Source organism: Bolinopsis microptera, chromosome 6 (genome assembly GCF_026151205.1).
Source record: "Bolinopsis microptera isolate Bmic1 chromosome 6, MBARI_Bmic_1.0, whole genome shotgun sequence".
Taxonomy (NCBI): domain Eukaryota; kingdom Metazoa; phylum Ctenophora; class Tentaculata; order Lobata; family Bolinopsidae; genus Bolinopsis; species Bolinopsis microptera.
In genome coordinates this window covers 5,760,882-5,780,808 of record NC_087077.1, presented here as the reverse complement: position 1 = coordinate 5,780,808, position 19,927 = coordinate 5,760,882, and the positions used below count along the sequence as shown (strand labels likewise).

General features: G+C 39.8%; 2 protein-coding genes across 2 annotated transcripts in view; both read right to left on the bottom strand.

Annotated features, from left to right (window-relative positions):
- Positions 1–19,927, bottom strand: part of LOC134817547 (uncharacterized) — an 84,769-nt gene that overhangs the window by 8,943 nt on the left and 55,899 nt on the right. The gene's annotated exons all lie outside the window — the stretch shown is intronic.
- LOC134817545 (uncharacterized) lies at positions 32–11,138 on the bottom strand. Its single transcript, XM_063826719.1, has 4 exons — positions 11,020–11,138; positions 10,812–10,916; positions 10,342–10,702; positions 32–3,362 (listed from the first exon to the last, which is right to left on the bottom strand). Exon 4 carries the CDS (start codon positions 2,132–2,134, stop codon positions 347–349), a length of 1,788 nt encoding a protein of 595 aa, XP_063682789.1. The 5' UTR covers positions 2,135–3,362; positions 10,342–10,702; positions 10,812–10,916; positions 11,020–11,138; the 3' UTR covers positions 32–346.

Sequence of the window (19,927 nt, the reverse complement as noted above, 5' to 3'; positions counted from 1 at the left end):
GAGAAGCAGTAAAAAACGATTGTTTCATATAGACAATAGATATTGATCTACGGCACTAATCAGTAATTATAACAAACTAATATTTTAAAAAGCTCCGCAGTACTATCGAATAACTAAGATTATTCCGTTTATAGTTCATCCTTAAAGTACTAATAACTGTGGAAATAACTGTATCTGTATCTGTTCGAATAAATATTGATATTTTCAACACTACTTACTAAATAATATTAATAACAGATAATTTGAAGCTCTCAAGTTGTAGTTTTACGAAGATTTCAAGCCTCATATTATTATTATGAGTTTCCCTTCGTGTATTTTCGAAGTACAGGAAGTAAATGACCCGAGTCTAAACCCTTTTTGTCTCCCTTGTAACGAACACTACAACAATCATCAACACACTCAACAAATGAAGGTACCCAGCAATCCAGTAGGGAGCACCATCATGTCCGTAATGACACACGAGAATACTCAAGGTTGCTCCTAACTTGGAGCCAGTGACGCAGGCTGACAAACCCATGCCCCTGTTGGAGGTGGAAAAGTATTCTGACGCCACAACCAAAGGTAAGAGATCCGCACCACACTTAAGTATACTTACAAGGGATACGATGAGATTGAATATACCTGAGTCAATGCTGTTGGGACAGTTGTAAAAGAAGAAGTTGAATGTTACCAGAAGGAGCGCGATGATGTAACCAGTCTTCTTGCGCCCTATCGATACTGCCGAGATCGCGGTCAGGATAGCTCCAACGGGACCTATTATCGACGTCATGGATTGCTCAAATAGCTGGTGTGTATTAACTACTGCACAGTCGTCTAATAATGCTACATTCATGGATACTGGAGGTTCGATGGTGGTCCAATCAGCGCAGTAGCGATCTTTTATCCCGTTTTTGTTATAGAACGTATATCCATAGTAGATTGCTTGGACAATAAAGCCGTAGGCTGCCATAAGAATCATGCCTTTAATCGGAAGCTGAAGGTCAGTGCACCCCGCCTGACAGTGAGATTCATCATCCTTCTCAGGAGCTGATATTTGGCTGCCAGAGACCGCTGAATGGCCTGTGTTGTACTCGGCATCCTCTTGCTCCGTCTCCAAGTCAGATGAAGCTAAGTCACTAATTGCACAATCCTCTGGTTTGTCATCAGTGGAATGTTTAGTGGTAGAGGGACTGAAAGTCACTCTCCGACCCTCTGATTCATTTAAGGATTCACCGGAGGCTCTCCATATTTCAGACTTATTCTCTTCTGCATCCACCTCCTTTACATTGCTCTCCAAGCAACAGTAAAAGAATGCTTTGTTCACGTTTAATGATTGTAACCGGGCCAATGACTTCTTTGCTCTCTTCTCGTCATCAACAGCTATTCTATACTGTGAGCTTTCATCACTGAGGCACACAAACACAAGAGCAGGAATGTTGATTATATTGATGGCCAGGATGATTGACCTCCAGCCCAAACTCTCGTTCAGTAGCCAGAACGCCGCCACTGCGTACACAATCCCAGACGCTCTTCCAGCAGATCTAAGTGCAAGGACTGCAACCCTCCAGCGACTCGGAACCACCTCAACTAACAGAGCTATCACAGGAGCTATACCACCACCGACAAAGAATCCGACCATTATCTGGAAAGTGAGGTACGATGTAAACCCAACTGCAAATGCTGTCAAATTCCCGAATATAAGTAGTCCAGATACCATCACCATTATGACATTCCGTCTCCCATATTTGTCACTCAAAGGTGAACAGACTAGAGAACCCGCCAACATTCCAATAACAGTCCCGATCTCGATAAAGAGCAGCTTATCTAAGCTTAACTCCCAGTGACATGTCACTAAATCACTCATGTAGGATTGAATGACGTCTTCTGCCCCTTCAAAGAGAATGAATAAACAAGGACTCAAGACAAAAATAAGTGTTCCAAATCCAATGCCGGACTGGTTGATGGCATCCTCCACGGATTCTTCATTGAAAGTTTCCTCTTCATTCTCAATGGAGGAGTACTTGGTATTTGTTGGTATGGCCTCAGCCAAATGAGAGTTTTCTAAACTTTCTTCTGCATCTGTCTGGGACTCTGATGAACATTTTCTGTTCTTTTTTCTCGAAAAGTAGCGCTTAACAGTAGATCTCATGAACATAAACAATTTTACTTCAACTTAAATCATTATCAGTCAAGAAAACAAAAATTTCAAGAAAACAGTGAGCAACAAGATGGATGAAGATGCTTGAGCGAGAACAGGCATTAATATTGAGTTATAGAGGATCCTCAAATGAATAATGAGATAGCCTCAACACTCATTTATACTGTTTAAGACAACAACATAGCTTATATTAACTACTTTCATTACACAGAATACACACTTCATTTAAGGGCCTCATTTCTTAAAGAGCTGTCGCTGAAAGATAAACCAGTAAACAGCATTACCTTCATTATCTAAACATTTTTCATTAATCTGGCAAAACACTATTAAACAGCATTGTTTACCAAATTAAGGGGGCAGGGGGGTCTTTATGAAATTTCTCTCGAAATTGATTTTATAGTTGTTTCTGATAGAGGGAGTGATATCTATCAGTTACTTTTGGTCCATTGGAAATATAATATTGTTCCTAGCCGAAGTTATCGCCGGTCAAAGGTCAGCGCTCATGTGTAATTGTATTGCGCGAGCGATTTTCAATCTGGCCCTGAAAATCAAGTCAAAAAATCTATCTTGAACTCCTACATTTTTTGAGCAATCACCTTGAAACTTTCAGGATATGTTCTAAGAACCATTTAGGAGATTCTGTTTTATCCGAATTTTAAGATAGGTCGTTTTTTGACGATTTTTCCTGGTCCAAGATTTTCAAAATCGAATAAAAACTTTTTTAAAGGCCTATCTCAAAATTCTGCCCGGCTCATCTCTTTTAAATGATCCCTAGAACATATCCTGAAAGTTTCAGGGTGATTGCTCAACAAATGTAGGAGAGTATAGATTTTTAGACTCGATTTTCAGGGCACGCGATCAAAAATCGCCCGCGCAGTACAATTACACATGAGCGCTGACCTTTATCTGGCGATAACTTCGGCTAGGAACAATATTTTTCCATGGGACCAAAAGCAGCAGATAGATATCACTCCTCTCCATTAGAAACAACTGTAAAATCAATTTCGAGAGAAATTTCATATAAAGACCCCCTGCCCCCATATACAGTAATACCACGATTTACCTCAGAGTTTGAGAGAAAAGAAAAAGCCGCGGTAAATCGGGGGTTTGTGGTAAATCGGAGTTTTGACTGTTTTAATTATGTATGTTAAGCCCTATTTGGGGGAAGGAAATAGCTGTGGTGTGTCACCCACTTAAGGGGGCAGGGGGGGGGGTCCTACCTAAACTATTTAATACTTTCAACACTACTATATAACAAATAATTTGAGGATGTACCATGAATGCACAATGACCATGAATCTCTAAACTCGTTGGCAATGGGGTAGCCTGTGTGGAACCTGCAGGGGTGGTGGAACAGAAGACTTGCTGATGGCCCTGCTTGAGAGTTGAGTACTTGTTGTGCTGTTGTTATGTAAACACACTTCACTCATCCTCACAGTCATCACAGTCACCACACCTGGGGGGCTCACAGCATTGTGTATTCATGATGCTCCCTCCGGCCATCATTAAAATAGTAGTGTTGAAAGTATGCAAATTGTATCTTATCTGTTTTATTGAAATATACCCAGATTTGATATTGACTAATTAACACTCTTTCAGCTTTGCTATTTGGGCTTCCCAGCCCTCACCTTCCACAACATCCTCCATACCATCCCTCACATCATCAACCCTATCATCTCACTCTCATATCAATCCTGTCTATGTTGGTCTGTCAGTGTGTCAGTCTATAGATTCTTATTATAATTATTTCTATATAGCTATGATATTTCACATCCTTCACGTTGCTCATTATTATACTCTACACTACTCTTCTCTCTCCCAGGTCCTGAGGCCTGTCTGACGGGACACCACCCCGAACGGTCCACCGGCTGCCCCCGCCTCTTCTCATAATCATGGTACACGATAGATCTCTACGTAATGCTCGTCCTCACAAGGCTCCACCCAACGATCCAAATAACAGCCTCTATGACTCACCTCAATCAAGAGTTCCCCTCTACAAGGAGCAATTGAAGTGTAACACCGAATCTCCTACTGTCATACCAGAAAGCCCCATTGATGTTACTGGAGACAAATTCTTTGATGCAGAGTGCCTTGTCCCCAAAACCCCATCAAACCAGGGTACTCCTAGTGCAAGTGCCAAGAGCACACCTTCTCAAAACAAGAGAACTCCTGTAACCCAAAACAAAAAGAAGTGTCCATGCAAGAAGAGTGACAAAAACTCAACCTACATCACCTGCAACAAGTGTCAACAGCAATGGCATAATAGGTGCAGTAATCTACTCGGCCTTTCACCATCAGATATTAAGAAAATGGAACTGTGGGAGTGCCCAAGCTGTTATGTCTGTCCCGCACTTAGTAAGGTACCTTCATCCCTCTACGCTGACATCCGTTCAACTAAGGAGGTTGTCACTGCATTATGTCTTAGTGAACGCTCTTCAAACCAGGGGTTGGTTAATGATGATGTCACAGAGAAACTGAACATGCTACAGCAAGAGATAAAAGGCCTCCGTGAGTCTGCCTTCCAGAGAGTTGACCAGCCACACCCAGAGAGCACAACCCTGTTGACAGCTGAAGCTGTCACTAGCATCCAAAACAGCCTCTTACATCTGACTGAACAAGTCACATCCATGAAGTCGTCGCTTGGCAACAGAAGCAGCAGCCCTCGGCCTCCACCAAACAGGATGCCACAGCCTAACCATGGTCCTGGTCCCACATCCCCTCCCCCACCTAATACTGTCTCTCCACACACAAAGAAACATGTGACACCGTGCAAGCCCTATGAAATGTATGACCCTCTAGCCCTTACACCAGAACTTAAGGAGGAAGTCCAAGCGTTCATCAGTGGTAACTGTAGCGAATTTACTAGTGTTGGTGAGAACTCTCGTGAAGTAATGTACTTTGGTGACTTCTCGTATAGGTACACTGGCACTGAGCACCCAGCAAGAGAAATGCCGCACGTGCTGAAGAAGCTTCTTGAAACAATTGTTCCTAAAATACCTTCTCCAGTGAATGATAGGAATATTAAGATTAACTCGTGTCTCATTAGTAAGTATAGCTCTGGTGCTAACCACATTCCAATGCACAGAGATGATGAGCCTGTGATTGATCCCGAATCTCACATCCTTACGATCTCACTAGGAGCTGCCCGTACCATGTCCTTCTGCAATAATGATGATAGCCAATCAGAAGATCTCCCCCTTCAGGACAACAGCTTGTTAGTCACAACGAGATATGCGCAGGACTTTTGGAAACATGGGATCCTCCCAGACGAGAATGTCTCCACAGAGAGAGTGAGCCTGACCTTTAGACACATTTCTCCTCACTTCATCAATTCGACCATCATTCTGGGTGATTCAAACACCTCCAGGATGACATTTGGTGACTCAGTAGGTACCTTTGGTCGTTGGGTCCCTGGGAAGCGTGTTTTGGTAGGTCACATGGAGGCTCTCCCTGATGCAATTGAGATTGGCCCTTACCGTAATATTGTCATCCATACTGGAATCAACAGTATTAACTCCCGGTCTCATCCACGATCAGAAGCCTACCTCCTCCATGTCCTGGAATCCAAGTGCAGAGACATTACTGAAACCTACCCCAAATCCAAAATCCACTTGTCAATGTTACTTCCAACTAGACTAAACTCTCTAAATAGAAAAGTTGAAAGCTTTAATCGGGGCATCCTCGATGTGTCTTATCAGCAAAGAAACATTTTTATTATTGATAACTCTATTTTTGGTCGCCAGCTCTCTGATGAGTATGGCAGATGGGATATTGCTGCAAATGGCCCTCTTACCTCAGATATTGTTCACCTTGGTAAAAGTGGTATCCGTAAATTTGCTGCGAATATTAAGGAATCTGTAGCTGGCAGAAGGAGTAGCCAGTCTAGAGCACGTTTTAACACCAGTCAGGGGAACTTCGGCGGAGCGTTAGCGAGTGGTAGGCGCCCACCATAATTATGATGATCAAACAACCACAAATTACTAAGAATGTTTGCAAGGGATGCAATAAATTTATCTCAACACACCACAAAATTTTGAACTGTAGCTCCTGTGGAACAGTTAAGGGCCCATGCTTGTGCAGGAGCTGCATTTGCACTCAATATCTGTGTTTTGGTGACCCTCAGGTCCTTTGGTTACATACATTTTGTCCGAGACAATTTCAACTTTGACAATCCATGCTTAGAGGACAATATTATATTTAACTAATTCATTGTGTAAACTTGTATGTAATTGACTGATTTGAAAGATTTCAATAAAAAAGTTACTCACTCTAAATGTGCCAAAAATCTCTTCCAATACAGCCACACCAATGATAGCTGGCAATGCTACATCTGCATCGCCAGCTTACCACAACGGTACTGCCCATTTGCTTCTGCACTTATACGTGACAAACATGACCCAGTCCACCTTGATGAAATTGAAGATGTTTCTGAAATCAATGAAATCCATAAAAGCTGTAAGAATTATGATCATAAAAGCTTTAAGAACCTCATAAAGCTGTATCATAGAAATGGGCAGAACCTTACTGGTATTTTTAACAATATTGATGGAAATGCTGCAAATTTTGATACATTTGTCACAGAAATCTCACAGTACAGTCATCCACTCTCGTTTATTGGCTTGGCTGAGACAAATATTGATGCAAACCTCAAAGACATGTATAGGATACCCGGTTATCTCTCTGAATACACCAATAAATTACGTGACAAATCTAAAGGTAGTGGAGTGGGAATTTACATCAATGAGTCACTTACTTACACCCGTATTGATAAACTATGTATGTGTACCCCTAACCTTGAATCAGTGTTTGTCTCTATAACAAATGTTGGCAGGCCCCAAACAGTTGGCGTCCTATACAGACCACCTGGTGGATCTGACAAAGATGCCCTACACGAATTTGAGAGCCTTCTTAATCAGGTTCCTGACAGGAACGTTATCCTGCTTGGAGATTTCAACTTTAATCTATTTAATAAAGGCTCTGCCAGCTTTGAAAACATTTTATATGGAAATAACTTCATCCCACTTATATCACTGGCAACGCACCATAAACCAGGCTGTGTCCCATCGCTTATTGACAATATTCTGACAAACTCCACTGACAATATTGTGTCAGCTGGACTACTGGATACCAGGGTTTCGCATCACTCTCCAATTTTCTGTATTCTCGAATGTAGCATGCCTGAAGAACCAGAACTTGACCCTTGTAAACCGAAATATGACTACTGTGAATCTAATATGAACAAGTTCTTAGAAGATATTCAAACAAATTTTTGTGGGCAGGTGTGCTACAACGTAGAAAACTTTGAAATTTTTGCAAATAAGATAAAACTTTTGATCGAAGAAAACTTTTTAATTGAATCTGAATCGTTCAAAAAGTCAAAAAGAAATATGATTGCAAACCCTTGGATCACACCAGGGATCATTGCATCAGTGAAAAAGAAAGAATATCTTTACAAGCAGTGGAAGAGTACAATTAAGGAACCCAACCCTCTTGGAGACTCTGATCTATACTTAACCTATAGTAAATTCCGTCGACAGTTAAAATACATTATCAGATCTGCCAAGAAATTGTACTATTGCAGAAAATTCTCAAAAGTCTCAGGTAATGTGAAGCAAACATGGGCACTGATCAATGAACTGAGAGGAAAAACAAAAACTGGAATAAAGGCCTCGTTCAAAATAGATGGTAGTTTAGTAAAAGACAAACGTGTCATATCAAATGGCTTTAACATGTTCTTCTCTTCCATTGCAGGTAAACTTAATGCGAAACTCTGCTCCTCCAAACCAATAGGTCGTGACACAGCTTGCCAGAGACCCCTTGATTATAAGAACTACTTTAACAGAAGAGTCACCAACAGTATGTTCTTAAACCCCTGTGATTCTGAGGAAATCGAAAAAATTGTTAAAACCTTCCAGGGTGACAAGGCTAGTGACATATCAATAGCTGTTCTTAAGAAATGTGTCACAACAATCTCTAGGCACCTAGCTGGTTTCCTAAATTCATTCATGAAGCTGGGTCTATTTCCAAATATTCTCAAAATAGGTAAGGTTACCCCAGTATTTAAAAAAGGAGACCCACAACTGTTTGACAACTACAGGCCTATATCCATTCTACCTATCTTTGGTAAGATATTTGAAAAAGTAATTTACTGCCGACTATATAGCTTCTTTACTTCACATATGGTCATATACGATAAACAGTTTGGATTCAGATCCAACCACTCAACGGCACATGCCATCAATTACTCCATTGACCACATTCTTAAAAACCTAGAAAGTAAGAATCATGTAATTGGCATATTTATTGACTTAAGCAAAGCGTTTGACACAATCGACCACAGAAAATTACTTGTCAAACTTGAACACTATGGCATAAGAGGGCCCTGTCTTGGCCTAATTGAAAGCTATTTGTGTAACCGACAGCAGTATGTTGATTTCCAAAATACACACTCTGATCACTGCAAAATTGAATATGGGGTACCACAGGGATCAGTTCTAGGCCCTCTCCTCTTCTTACTCTACATTAATGACATTACTAACTCTAGCCAACTTGGACACTTCATACTGTTTGCAGATGACACGAACATATTTGTTGCTGGAAAAACTGAACAAGAAGCCTATTTGAATGCTAATAAAGTACTTGAATCTGTAAATAACTATATGGAATCTAACTTGCTGCACATTAACCAAAGCAAATCGGTCTACATGTTATTCAGGCCTGGCCGCTACTCGTCCTGTGCACGTGCTCGTGAATATGGCTCTGAGAACTCACTCACGTTATCAGGCACCACACTTACACGAGTAGATAAGGTGAGATTCCTTGGTGTTATCATAGACCATGAACTATCCTGGGAACCCCAACTAGATAACATAAAATGTAAACTAACTACAAGTATAGCTATAATTAAACGTATTATGAAGTTTATTCCAGAAACAGAATACCATAAACTGTATGACTCATTATTCAAGTCTCATATGAGCTACTGTATCAGTAGCTGGGGCGGTGTCACACCTTTTAGGCTATCTAAACTGTTCTCCATCCAAAAAAGATGCGTACGCCTTCTATTTGGAAGCAAACCAAGCTTTGACCGGGCAGAGTACTATGAAACATGTGCACGTTCAAGACCATACAGTGAACATATCGCAAAAAGGAGCTTTGCTTTGGAAAACACTAAGCCAATATTCAATACCGAGAAAATCATGTCAATCCACAACCTTTACATCCAACATATATCCACTGAACTGTTTAAAATCTTGAAACTGCATCAACCCATCTCTCTGACAAGTTTATTCCAAACAAGTTCCAGAACATGTAGCCAAACTATGCGGGTCCCCCGACACAAACTTGACATTTCTAAACACAATTTTGTCGTTAAAGGTACGACTATATGGAACAGTTTGGTTGATAAAATATTCGACAAATGCACTCCTAATGAAAACAATGTCATGGTCCCTGGCTCGAGTAAATTTTCCGACCTTTCCTCCCCCATCTCAATTATCAAGAGCCGTATCAAAAAGCTGTTACTTGAAACCCAGCAATTGACAACACCTGGGCGTGAAATTGAGTGGCTCCCCCTAAATAGCTGGGGCATTGAACCAGCTTAGTTGATCAGCATCCCATCCCTTGCATACAATTAATTACAAAAGCGCTAATTATACCTGTTTCAAAAGCATCCTGTCTGGAAGTTCCCTGACTGCCGTGTGAATCTTTGGATCTATTTTTGGATCTATTTTTATATTGATATGATTTTTATATACCTATATATTCATCGCATAATTTCCATGTCCTCCTGAACAAACCTGGCACCATCAAATCTTACCTAGAAACCCCAGAACTCATCAAGCCTAGTCTGAATTCAAAACTAGTTGACCAGCTACGTACAGTTTCCTGGACAACTGGAACCTTTTGGGCCATGCACAAGCCAATAGCATGTATGGTCCTGCAGTGGGGTCTCCTTGTCCTTGGATCTGTGTTTTGATCCGTCTTTTCTTAAAATTTTCCATTTGTGTCACTTAGACTCACCTATTAAATGCTAATCGGCACCACTGGTCCTAGTTAGATTTAGCCATGGCACGACTACTCAAATGTAACAGTTAAATAGGTGTGACATACTATTATATTCTTATAATTATATCATATGAATTGATTGCACTGCTAATAAATAAAATACTTTGTTTTACTACTAAAATACTTTGTTTTACTACTATTCTTGGGTTAGTACTATGGAGGAGGTTTTTTTACTTTTTTTAAACTTTTGTTACTATAGTATCCGACCTCAGTCTTATAATGCTATCGGATGTGACCTTGGTCACGGCTCTTAATATACTGTCTTTATCTGAGGACTTATTGAAAAATCGCTGCCTCACTGCTTTCACCAGTTTGTGTGAGGCCTCGCCACCTTGTTCTGACCCGATTCCCATCGACCAACCCAACTTTCGTAATTGGGGAATCACGTGGTCTTCAAGCATGTGGATCTTTGGCGGAACAGTCTTGAAGTATTTCCGATATTCTATTAGGAAACCGGCAATTTCCTTGTCCAGCTCATCGATTGCCTCCTTGGTTAACCTGAATTTGGTGAAGTTGAGACTGGGTAAGTGGGTATATTCGATAGCTTACATTTGCTGTACTTTAACTTTGAATAATGATGCATAGATATCGTAGATATAGTAAATACCTATTCGTGTTTCCTAAGTTAGTCACTAGTGGACCGTAGATTTTCATCAGTGAGATGACATCTGCTATCTCTTTCTTGAGTAGCTTCTGTTCGTCATGCTCAAAGCTGAAGTTGTAACTTTATTGAAACTGAGTATTGGATACTTTAGTATTAATAATTTGAATGGAAATGTGGACGAAATGTGTACGATTAAACTTTATGTACTCACATTCCTAATGCCAAAATTTCAATCCACAGCGGAACAAGCTTGTGGTATCGTGTAACGAGGTTGTGAGCGTCGTTACCGTTCAATGTGCTCCCTCCAAAGTGAGCTTGTGGTGAACAGCCTGATTTAAGGTAATAAGTGTAAAGTTACTTAAATTATAATTGTTACAATTCACATAAAATTGGTGACTTATTTAATACTGAAATTAATGCATTATAATATGAATACAAGTGTACTTAGTGACCCGATTTTCGAGCAGGCTTTCTCGTATCTGTACTGATAAGGACCACACGTTACCTCCTCAGGACCAAGTGTACCAGACCTACATGCTTCAACAGATTTGGAGAAGTCTGTGCCTGGCAAAACAGTTATTCCTTGGATGGAGGAACCACTGGCCATGCTTTGGACAACTGCCAAGTCTACCTTTTGACATATCCTCATACTCAGATTCTGAAACAGAAGTGTTATTTAGTACCTCATGGGATAGTTAATCGAGAAAAAAATCTTGTTTTATATATATAGGTTAAATTGTATCTATAAATACTTTCACCCATATCTTTTTTCAATGAAACTAATAAATCAATGAAACTAATGAATCAATGTTTTAGCTCATTTTACAAAGTCAAATATTTAAAACAATTAAAATTGTATAGTGCTCAATTTGTAAATGACTAGTTGATCTTTGCTATTGGAAGTTTGTCAAGGACTGGCAGCTAGCGGGGCAAGGAATGCACGGGCTTAGGGGCTTTTGTGCACACCAGAACACTAGCTCGGTAGATTTTTGGAAACTAGAAGGACTGAAAACTAAAATTGTTTTTGATGGAGGCTGAGGCATGTTTTTGAGAGGGACGGTATAATAGCTTGTGGTAACAACTGGCCTTTACTTTAATAGGATGAAGTTTTAGTTTTAGGACAGGAAGAAGGCATTAAGAAGATTTGCTCTTTGTTTACAAGGCAGAATATAAGCAATGTTGGTTATAATATCTGAAATAAGTAGCACTGTTATAATGACATTTGGAGCTCCACATTATATTTAAATTAATTGATTTACAACATTGAGCAGCTGCATCAAATTATGGCATACCTTGCCGTCGGTGAACATTGCGGCTGCAGAAGTTGGTAAAGTTCCAGTTTACTCATAACTGTCTTTACCAACGACTGCAGACTAGTGTAGACAACTGGTGTGTCTGCTCTTAATACACGGTCCCCAGCCTTTTTCTCCGATTTGCAGTTGTAGCTTGCCCTGAACTCCATGGGTACTTGTACAACCTCGTATTGTACCTCATTGAGAGCTTCAAAGCATCTTACAATCTTCTCCGATGCAAATTTCTGATTCTTCAAACGCTGTGTTCAAACGCATATTCGCTGTGATTAAACGTTTACATACATTGCATGGTATGAGTCAGTTTGAAGACAATACTTGGAAATGAGACGAATTAGTATACTAATAATATTTCAATGTATGACTCGTATTTACCAGCATTCATAAATTCGATTGTGTCTCCGGAGTCCATCCTTGGTCGCTTGTTTATGTTGGAGGACTCCGCAACATATTCTTTAGTCTCTTTAGACTCCAACGTCTGGAAGGACGCAGTTTCTAGGCGTCCCACGGTATCTTTCAGGTCACGTTGAAATCTTTATGAGCGTCTACCTGAGATTGAGACAGTGAATTTCAGTTCAATCTTAAGTAAAATTCGTATTGGAATATTTAGTAGTCTAACAAAGCCAGATTTTAAGAAATCAATCAATCAACCTGCAGTGACGTTATCTTTCTGTGAGCGTGGTGAAGCTTCCTCCTAACTGCCTGGTCAGGGTTTTCAACAACCTTTGCAGGTATTTGTGTTCGTATGTAAGTCTGAGGCTTACCCCGGTCTTAAATGTAAGCACATCCTTACTCTACTCCTCAGTTAGAGAAAAATTTAACTTCCATCCCAAAAATATTACTGACCTAGCCGGTTTGCTATCCGATAAAACACTAGACCCTACAAAATTTACTGCCACAGCTCAGCAAGAGCAATCCATTCAATTCTCTCTGTGAACGAACATTTTACAGCCTACTATAAGAGCCCAGATTTTCACTCAAATACTGGCCAATGCATAATGCTACAGGACCTCAAAATAAGTATTATAAAACATTTCTATTTTATCCCTGGCCCTACACATTTGTAAATAACTAGAATTGTGTAACCTTAAATTATTTCAGAATTATACCTATTATGAATTCAATAAAATAATTATCACTTTTGTATCCTCGTATCCTTGTATCCTTGTATCCTTGTATCCTTATCTACGGCATGGTGTTGTACCCTTTTCAGAATGTAGCTGAAAGGAAAGTATAATTTTAATTATAATTCCTCTACACTGAAGGGAACACTAACTTATGCCAAATATATAATAATATAACTGTGTACCTTGCAACTGTCCAGAATTTTTCATCCAGTTTACTCTCTATCGGGGTACTCAAGAACTCTCCTACCGTAACTCCCAATTCGTAGGAAAACTCTCCTTACAGTTTAACATGATTCTTTACAGTTTTTTTTGTAAAGTTATTTGCAGACTTGCAGCGGTTACAGGGACAAGTTTCCTTTTTTGTTTCCATGCTATTTGGAACGACAAATCAATTTTAAATATTAGCTATTTCAGTACATTACACAATAAAGTAAACTAAAGTAAAGTAAAAATTATGACATAACATCATCACACATGTCTACAAAGTATCAAATCACTATATGGAAAAACATAAATATCTTACCACCAAAATTAATAAATTATTAACTACAACTTTGTTCAAAAATTTCAAATAAATTCAAAAAGCATCCCCAAAAGATAACCATATTCATACTTCCCAGTGGAATAAAGATTTATAAATCGCTTTTTTGCCACAAAAGGGTGGAAATAAAGATAATTGTTATGCTTCTCTTTATTACTAACATAGCTAGGTCCTTCAATTCTCCCTAATACTTATAATAATAAATAATAAATACAACTTTTATAAACCGCCTTATAGCTAAATCATATAACTAGAACTCGATATAATTTAATCCTGGAGATAAACTCCAGTGCTTTCTAAAGCGGCTCTTACATTAACTGAGCTTAGTTTAATTGAAAATTAGACATGACAAGTTCATTTTGCCTATGTAAATGCAAAATCAATCAAATGCTAGAGAAAAGAAGTATGTTTTAAGTTTGGTCTTGAAAGATGTAACTGACTCAGCTGATCTTATGTCGTATGGCAGGGAATTAAATACTTTAACTGCACAGTGACTAAAAGCTTTCTCTGTGTTTACATAGTTAGGAGAGGGCGGAAAACTAAGGTAAAAATAATCATTATCAAGACGTACATTTTTAAAACTTTGCTGCCTAGGAGATATCAACTCTTTTAAGTAAGGAGGAGCTATATTATTTAAACACTTGTAGGCAAGTAGGGCAATCTTAAAATCTATTCTAAATCTAACTGGTAGAAAATGAACTTTCTTAAGTAGTGGAGTAGTGTGTGCCTTTCTTCCTCTCCCGAAAATAAATCTTACAGCAGAATTTTGCACCTTCTGTAAACGACTTAAATCATAAGAGCTCAGTCCAAAATATACGCTATTGCAGTAATCAATTCTAGAGAGTACTAGAGCATGAACAAGCTGAATCTTAAGGTTAAAAGACAGTTTTGATGCAATAAACCACAAATTTCTGATCTGAATATTACATGCTTGAACCACTGACGTAATCTGATCACTCATTGAAAGATAACTGTCCAAATACAGCCCAAGACTCTTCACAGTTCCACTAACAACATGTGGCTCTTGATCCTTAACAATCTGTAGAGAGGCTGGAATATTTTTTGAGTCAAATTTAGAGGATATAACGATGACTTCAGTCTTAGAAGAATTCAGTTGAAGGAAATTGTTTGTCATCCATTTCTTGATATCAGACATACAGTGTTCCATATTGTGCTCTAGCTGTGATGGGTCATCAGAATCAAGAGTGAAATACTTCATTTGAAACATTCCAAAAATGTGAATCATTAGAAATATCCTTAGAAATCATATCTTTCTTAAACCCTTCTAATTTAATCTTAAAACCTAAAACAGTCACCGAGTTCTTAACATCTAGAGGAAGTTTGTTCCAGTAAGGAATAACTCGCTCTGGAAGAAATGAACTTTGGAGATTCCTAATCTTTGCCATACTCTTACAACATTTGTTGGATGATACAAGATTAAGACCAGATCTGCTCACTTTGAACAAATCTGAGCCGTACTCAGTCAAACCATTAATAACCTTAAAAGCTTCCCCACGTATTCGCCGCTCTGCCAGCGAGTCTTTTTCCTGAGCAGATGCTTCAAGTTCTACACCATTAACAAAATAATTTAAGTTAGGATTACTATTAAGATTAACATGAACTACTTTACATTTGGCAGGATTGAACTTTAAAAGCCAAATACTCTCCCAAACTTCCAATTCTGCAATGTCATCAGCAACACTTTCATGTTTAGCAAAGTCATAACATATTGCAAAGTCACTTTATATTTACAACAAAACAGATATCACCACTATTTTCACTGCATGCATTAAAAAACTACAATTTGGGTTCCGAGCTAGAGTGCTACCAGGCCAAGAATGTTTTGCATCTCCCCAGTAGTGCTACTGGGTCGCGCCGCGCATCAAATAATTCTTCTCGCAAGATAGATCTTCGGTAGATCGGCAAAATGCACCACTGTGCCTCACCGAGCTGCGAAGGATTGACATCGTGAATCAAGCTACTTCGTAGAACTTGCCTTCGTAGCACTTGCCTTCGAGAAAAAAGCGGCGCGCGCTACTTCGAAGAAATTTAGACGAGTAACATCCGTCAAGTTCAACTAAAAGTGGTTTAATTTAAACAGACGGCTAGACCTCGCGCGCGACATTTATGATTTACAATTTATAAACATGACTTGCACGCGTGGCGCATTCCAATCTTCAAGCAGCCAGCACGTGACACAATTCAGTCAAACAAAGTACAGAGTTCTGCAAAGTTAAAGTTGCAAACTTTTGATCGGCCCAAAATGACACTTTTCTAGAAATTTGTAGATATAAACTCCAAATCTACGTTGTTTTGAATGTTCCACCTGGGGGAAACGTTACTTTTACAAGAGTACGAACATGTTGCAAAAAACCGGAAATCTTTAATTCTTTTACTTTCAAAGTTAGGCCCCATTGTCCAGTAAGGGTTTCTGGGAATATAGTAATTTTACCAGTAATTATTTCAAGTGGAAAGCGCACATGATAATCGTGTTTTCATTTTAGACCTGCAGAACTTGAAAGATTCTGCGTGCATTTTAGGAAAGTCACACGTGACAGTCGCGATTAGACTGTAGAGTCTCGGCATTCGCACACCAATTAAAACAGAATAGTTTGTAATTACGCATCTGAATAGAGCTCAATAATTAAGGTTTGCGGAGCGAACTTCGAAGTACTGATTTCAATAATCGTGATTCAAGCACTGATTCCAATAATCGTGACTCGTGGAAGTGAGTTGTCGTTTGTCGATTTCTCAACTCGCCCTGGAGTCTCTATCCAACTCTGATTGTTTTTCTGAGCACCCAATCAGATGAGAGAGCAGCTTTCGGTTATACTGCATTGGCGAAGTTGCCTGCTAGATAGCCAAGAAAATTGTCAACATTGTCAAAATTGAGAATTATGACCCGCCCTCATTTCAATAAGAAAGGAGGAGTTACTGGTGAGTAGATACCAGAGCTAGAGAGACAACTATTTTTATTCACCAATGTCGTCAATCAACGCCCCCTGGAGCATATCACATATATTTCTGTCTAATCTGGCGGCTTCATTATTTTATAATGATTAAATTCATTATATTATAATTATATCTCCCATTCAGATGGGAGAGTTCATTCCGGTCAATCTTTATTGGCTAAGCTATAGTATAAGTATTCGCGTTCTGCTAAAGTGCTAATGCCGATTGCCGGTGTTAGCTGTTTTTCGGTCGCATCTCGTCGCTTTGTAATCAACTTTAACTTTAGTAAGGCTGTCTCAGAGACAGTATATCAGAGAAATTAATATCCCATTAATGATTAAGGTCAATCCAGTTTCTCCGTTGTCCGAAAACTTAAATTACAGCTGCAACTTCCCCAAATGGGGCTTAAACTTGTAAATAAAGCCCCATTTGGAGAAGGGAAATGGCCGCGTTAAATCGGGGTTTGCGGTTATCGGGGCGCGATATTGCAATAAATCGGGGTTTTATATATTTGTGGTAATATTCTTACGAATCATATTCTAGGCACGATAATATGAGACTACTCGTTCTGGTAGGGCTGCTGACTTTTGTCTGTTCTGAGCTTGGTAATGAAGCACCAGAGGTAATGAAACTACCTCATCTCCTCTCAATACTGAACCTCACGGCCTGGGATAGAATCACACAATCGACCCAATTCCTGCTAACGGCACCCGGACTAGCTCAAAGGAAATTCGAGCAAATAATCTGTAATGACTTTGTCTTTGGGGAAATAGAGTCCTTAATCGCGGTACGGGATAACTACAAAGAATACAGATTCTGGGATATTGATCAATTTACGGAGGCAAGGGAGGGGAAATCCTTTTTCCGGATACAAACTTTGCTACTACGGGAACTTCAATGTGTCAGGTTTACTGCGAGCAGGTTGCGTACTCCCAGTAAGTCAGATGTGCAACAACTACTCATCCTGTCGAACGGACGAGTGTTATTGCGGCACCGAGACTTTCCTTTGCGCTGATGGTGATGGTTGTATTTCTTTGCAGCAAGTTTGCGACGGTAGAGCACATTGTAAGGACTACAGTGACGAATGTGCTTGTCAAGATTTTCTAACTCGCAAAAAGTTGCCCAGTTATAATCAGTCACAAGCAGAATGCTACATAGAGCTGGACTGCTTAAAGGCAAACTATGCGGCAGAAAAATTTTATGATGATTTAAAACCTTGGCAAGATGAAGATGATATAAGTATTGGACAGATATCATTAGATCCCAAAAAAGTTGAGCAATGCATAATGGATAGTACCTCAATCAGCTCTCACTGTAAAAGAATTAATTTGCATCATAAACTACAAGGAGCAAACTACCCGACATACGTACAAGTGCGAAAACAAGTCTTTACATCCAAAGTGTGAGCCACTGCGATGGTCGGAGAAAGATGGTATTCTGTGATGGTATTCAGCACTGTGAGAACGGTATTGATGAGCAGAACTGCCCAGACACGTTCTACTGCAAGTCAGACAACAAGCCCATTCCAATTAACATGACATGTGACTCAGTTTCAGATTGCTCGGATTCCTCTGATGAATGCACCAATTGTACCACTTCCTCCTTCCTCTCCTCCCAAGATAATCTGATAAGTGGTAGAGTGCTTCCTTACGTGGTTGCAATTCAGATGGCTTGCATATTAGTCCTCGATATATATGCAATCTACCATCATCTGAATACGTATGACTCCACTGCGAAGGCGGCATTCAGGGTTGTCAAGATTCAGTGCATAGTACTCGGTGAATATGACTTACTAATCGCCGTCTACCTCGCCACAATTGTAGGAGCCAACTTTGCCTACGATGGTGAGTACTGTCTGTTCGATGTGTACTGGATATCCTCCATGGTCTGCAGATTTGCGGGGACAATCCTCTTCGCAGCTAGTCAAGGTGCGCTGCAGGCATCTGTAGCAATGAGTATCTGCCGGTGTTTCACCTGTCTTAATGGAATGTCCGGCAGGGAGATCACCATGTCCGGGTTCATGGCGGTCTTTCCCTTGGTTAACCTCGTCAATATCTTCACTCTGAAGATATCCCTGGTGATCGGATCCCAGCTGGTATGTTGGATCCCCGTCAATGTTGCAATCATTGGGAGCTTCTTCGACTGGTCCATTCCATTCTTGGATACTGACACTTTGATTGGAATTGTTGTCCCGATCAATTCGTTGATGAACCCCTTGATACATTGCAAGCCAATAATGACTGGGTGACAGGGAAGATCGCAATACTGAAACGTGAAATGATATCTTGGATTAACTCAAGAAGAATTAACAACATGGTTGCAGAGATGGAGATGCAAGAACGTACTAGTAGTAATGTTGTTGAGCCTATCATGTAGACATATGTTGTGATGAGACACGCTATATTACAGTAGCAAAAGATCCAGGAAAAATCTGGATCGCATATGATTTGAAGAAAGGATTAGATCGTTCTTACTTAGATCGTGCTGACTGTTGACTGCTGTGGATATGTATCTGACTAGCTATTAAGTAACTAACTATTAAGCTCTATCAATGCGAGTAACGGCTGAAAGTTAAGAATATTTACTTTTAAATTGTTTGGGATTGTTATTTCTGTTGTTGATTTGCTTACGTTATTTGCTACTTTTATCATGCTGACTGTACTGCCTAATTTTCAATTTTGTTTGGTTCTTTCAGAATGGGTTTTGTCTGCTTTTATGCACGGTTAAACGGGGGGATCATACACTTAGTACCGGACGTGACGTTGGTGGGTGGGTCATTTTTTCTTCTAAAAACACAGTTAGTACATGGTACTAACTGGTGGGTCTACTGCCCATTTCCCAGAAAAACACGATTTTTCGACAGTTAGTACCGCAAAAGGCGGCAAAAGGGTGGGTGTCTTACGTATTATCCAAAAAAACAGTTAGTACCGCAAAGGGGGTGGGTGTGTCTAGTGAAAAATATCCAAAACTGGTACCCGATCCCCCCCCCCCTCCCCGGGTTAAACGAATCTGATAAAATACTAAGTCTTCTCGAGCAGCTTAAACAGTAAACCGAGCAGCCAAAGTAAGAAGAACAGCTCCACTCCAACTCTTTGCAGTTACCACATCAGTAAACCGAGCAGCCAAAGTAAGAAGAACAACTCCACTCCAACTCTTTGCAGTTACCACATCAGTAAACCGAGCAGCCAA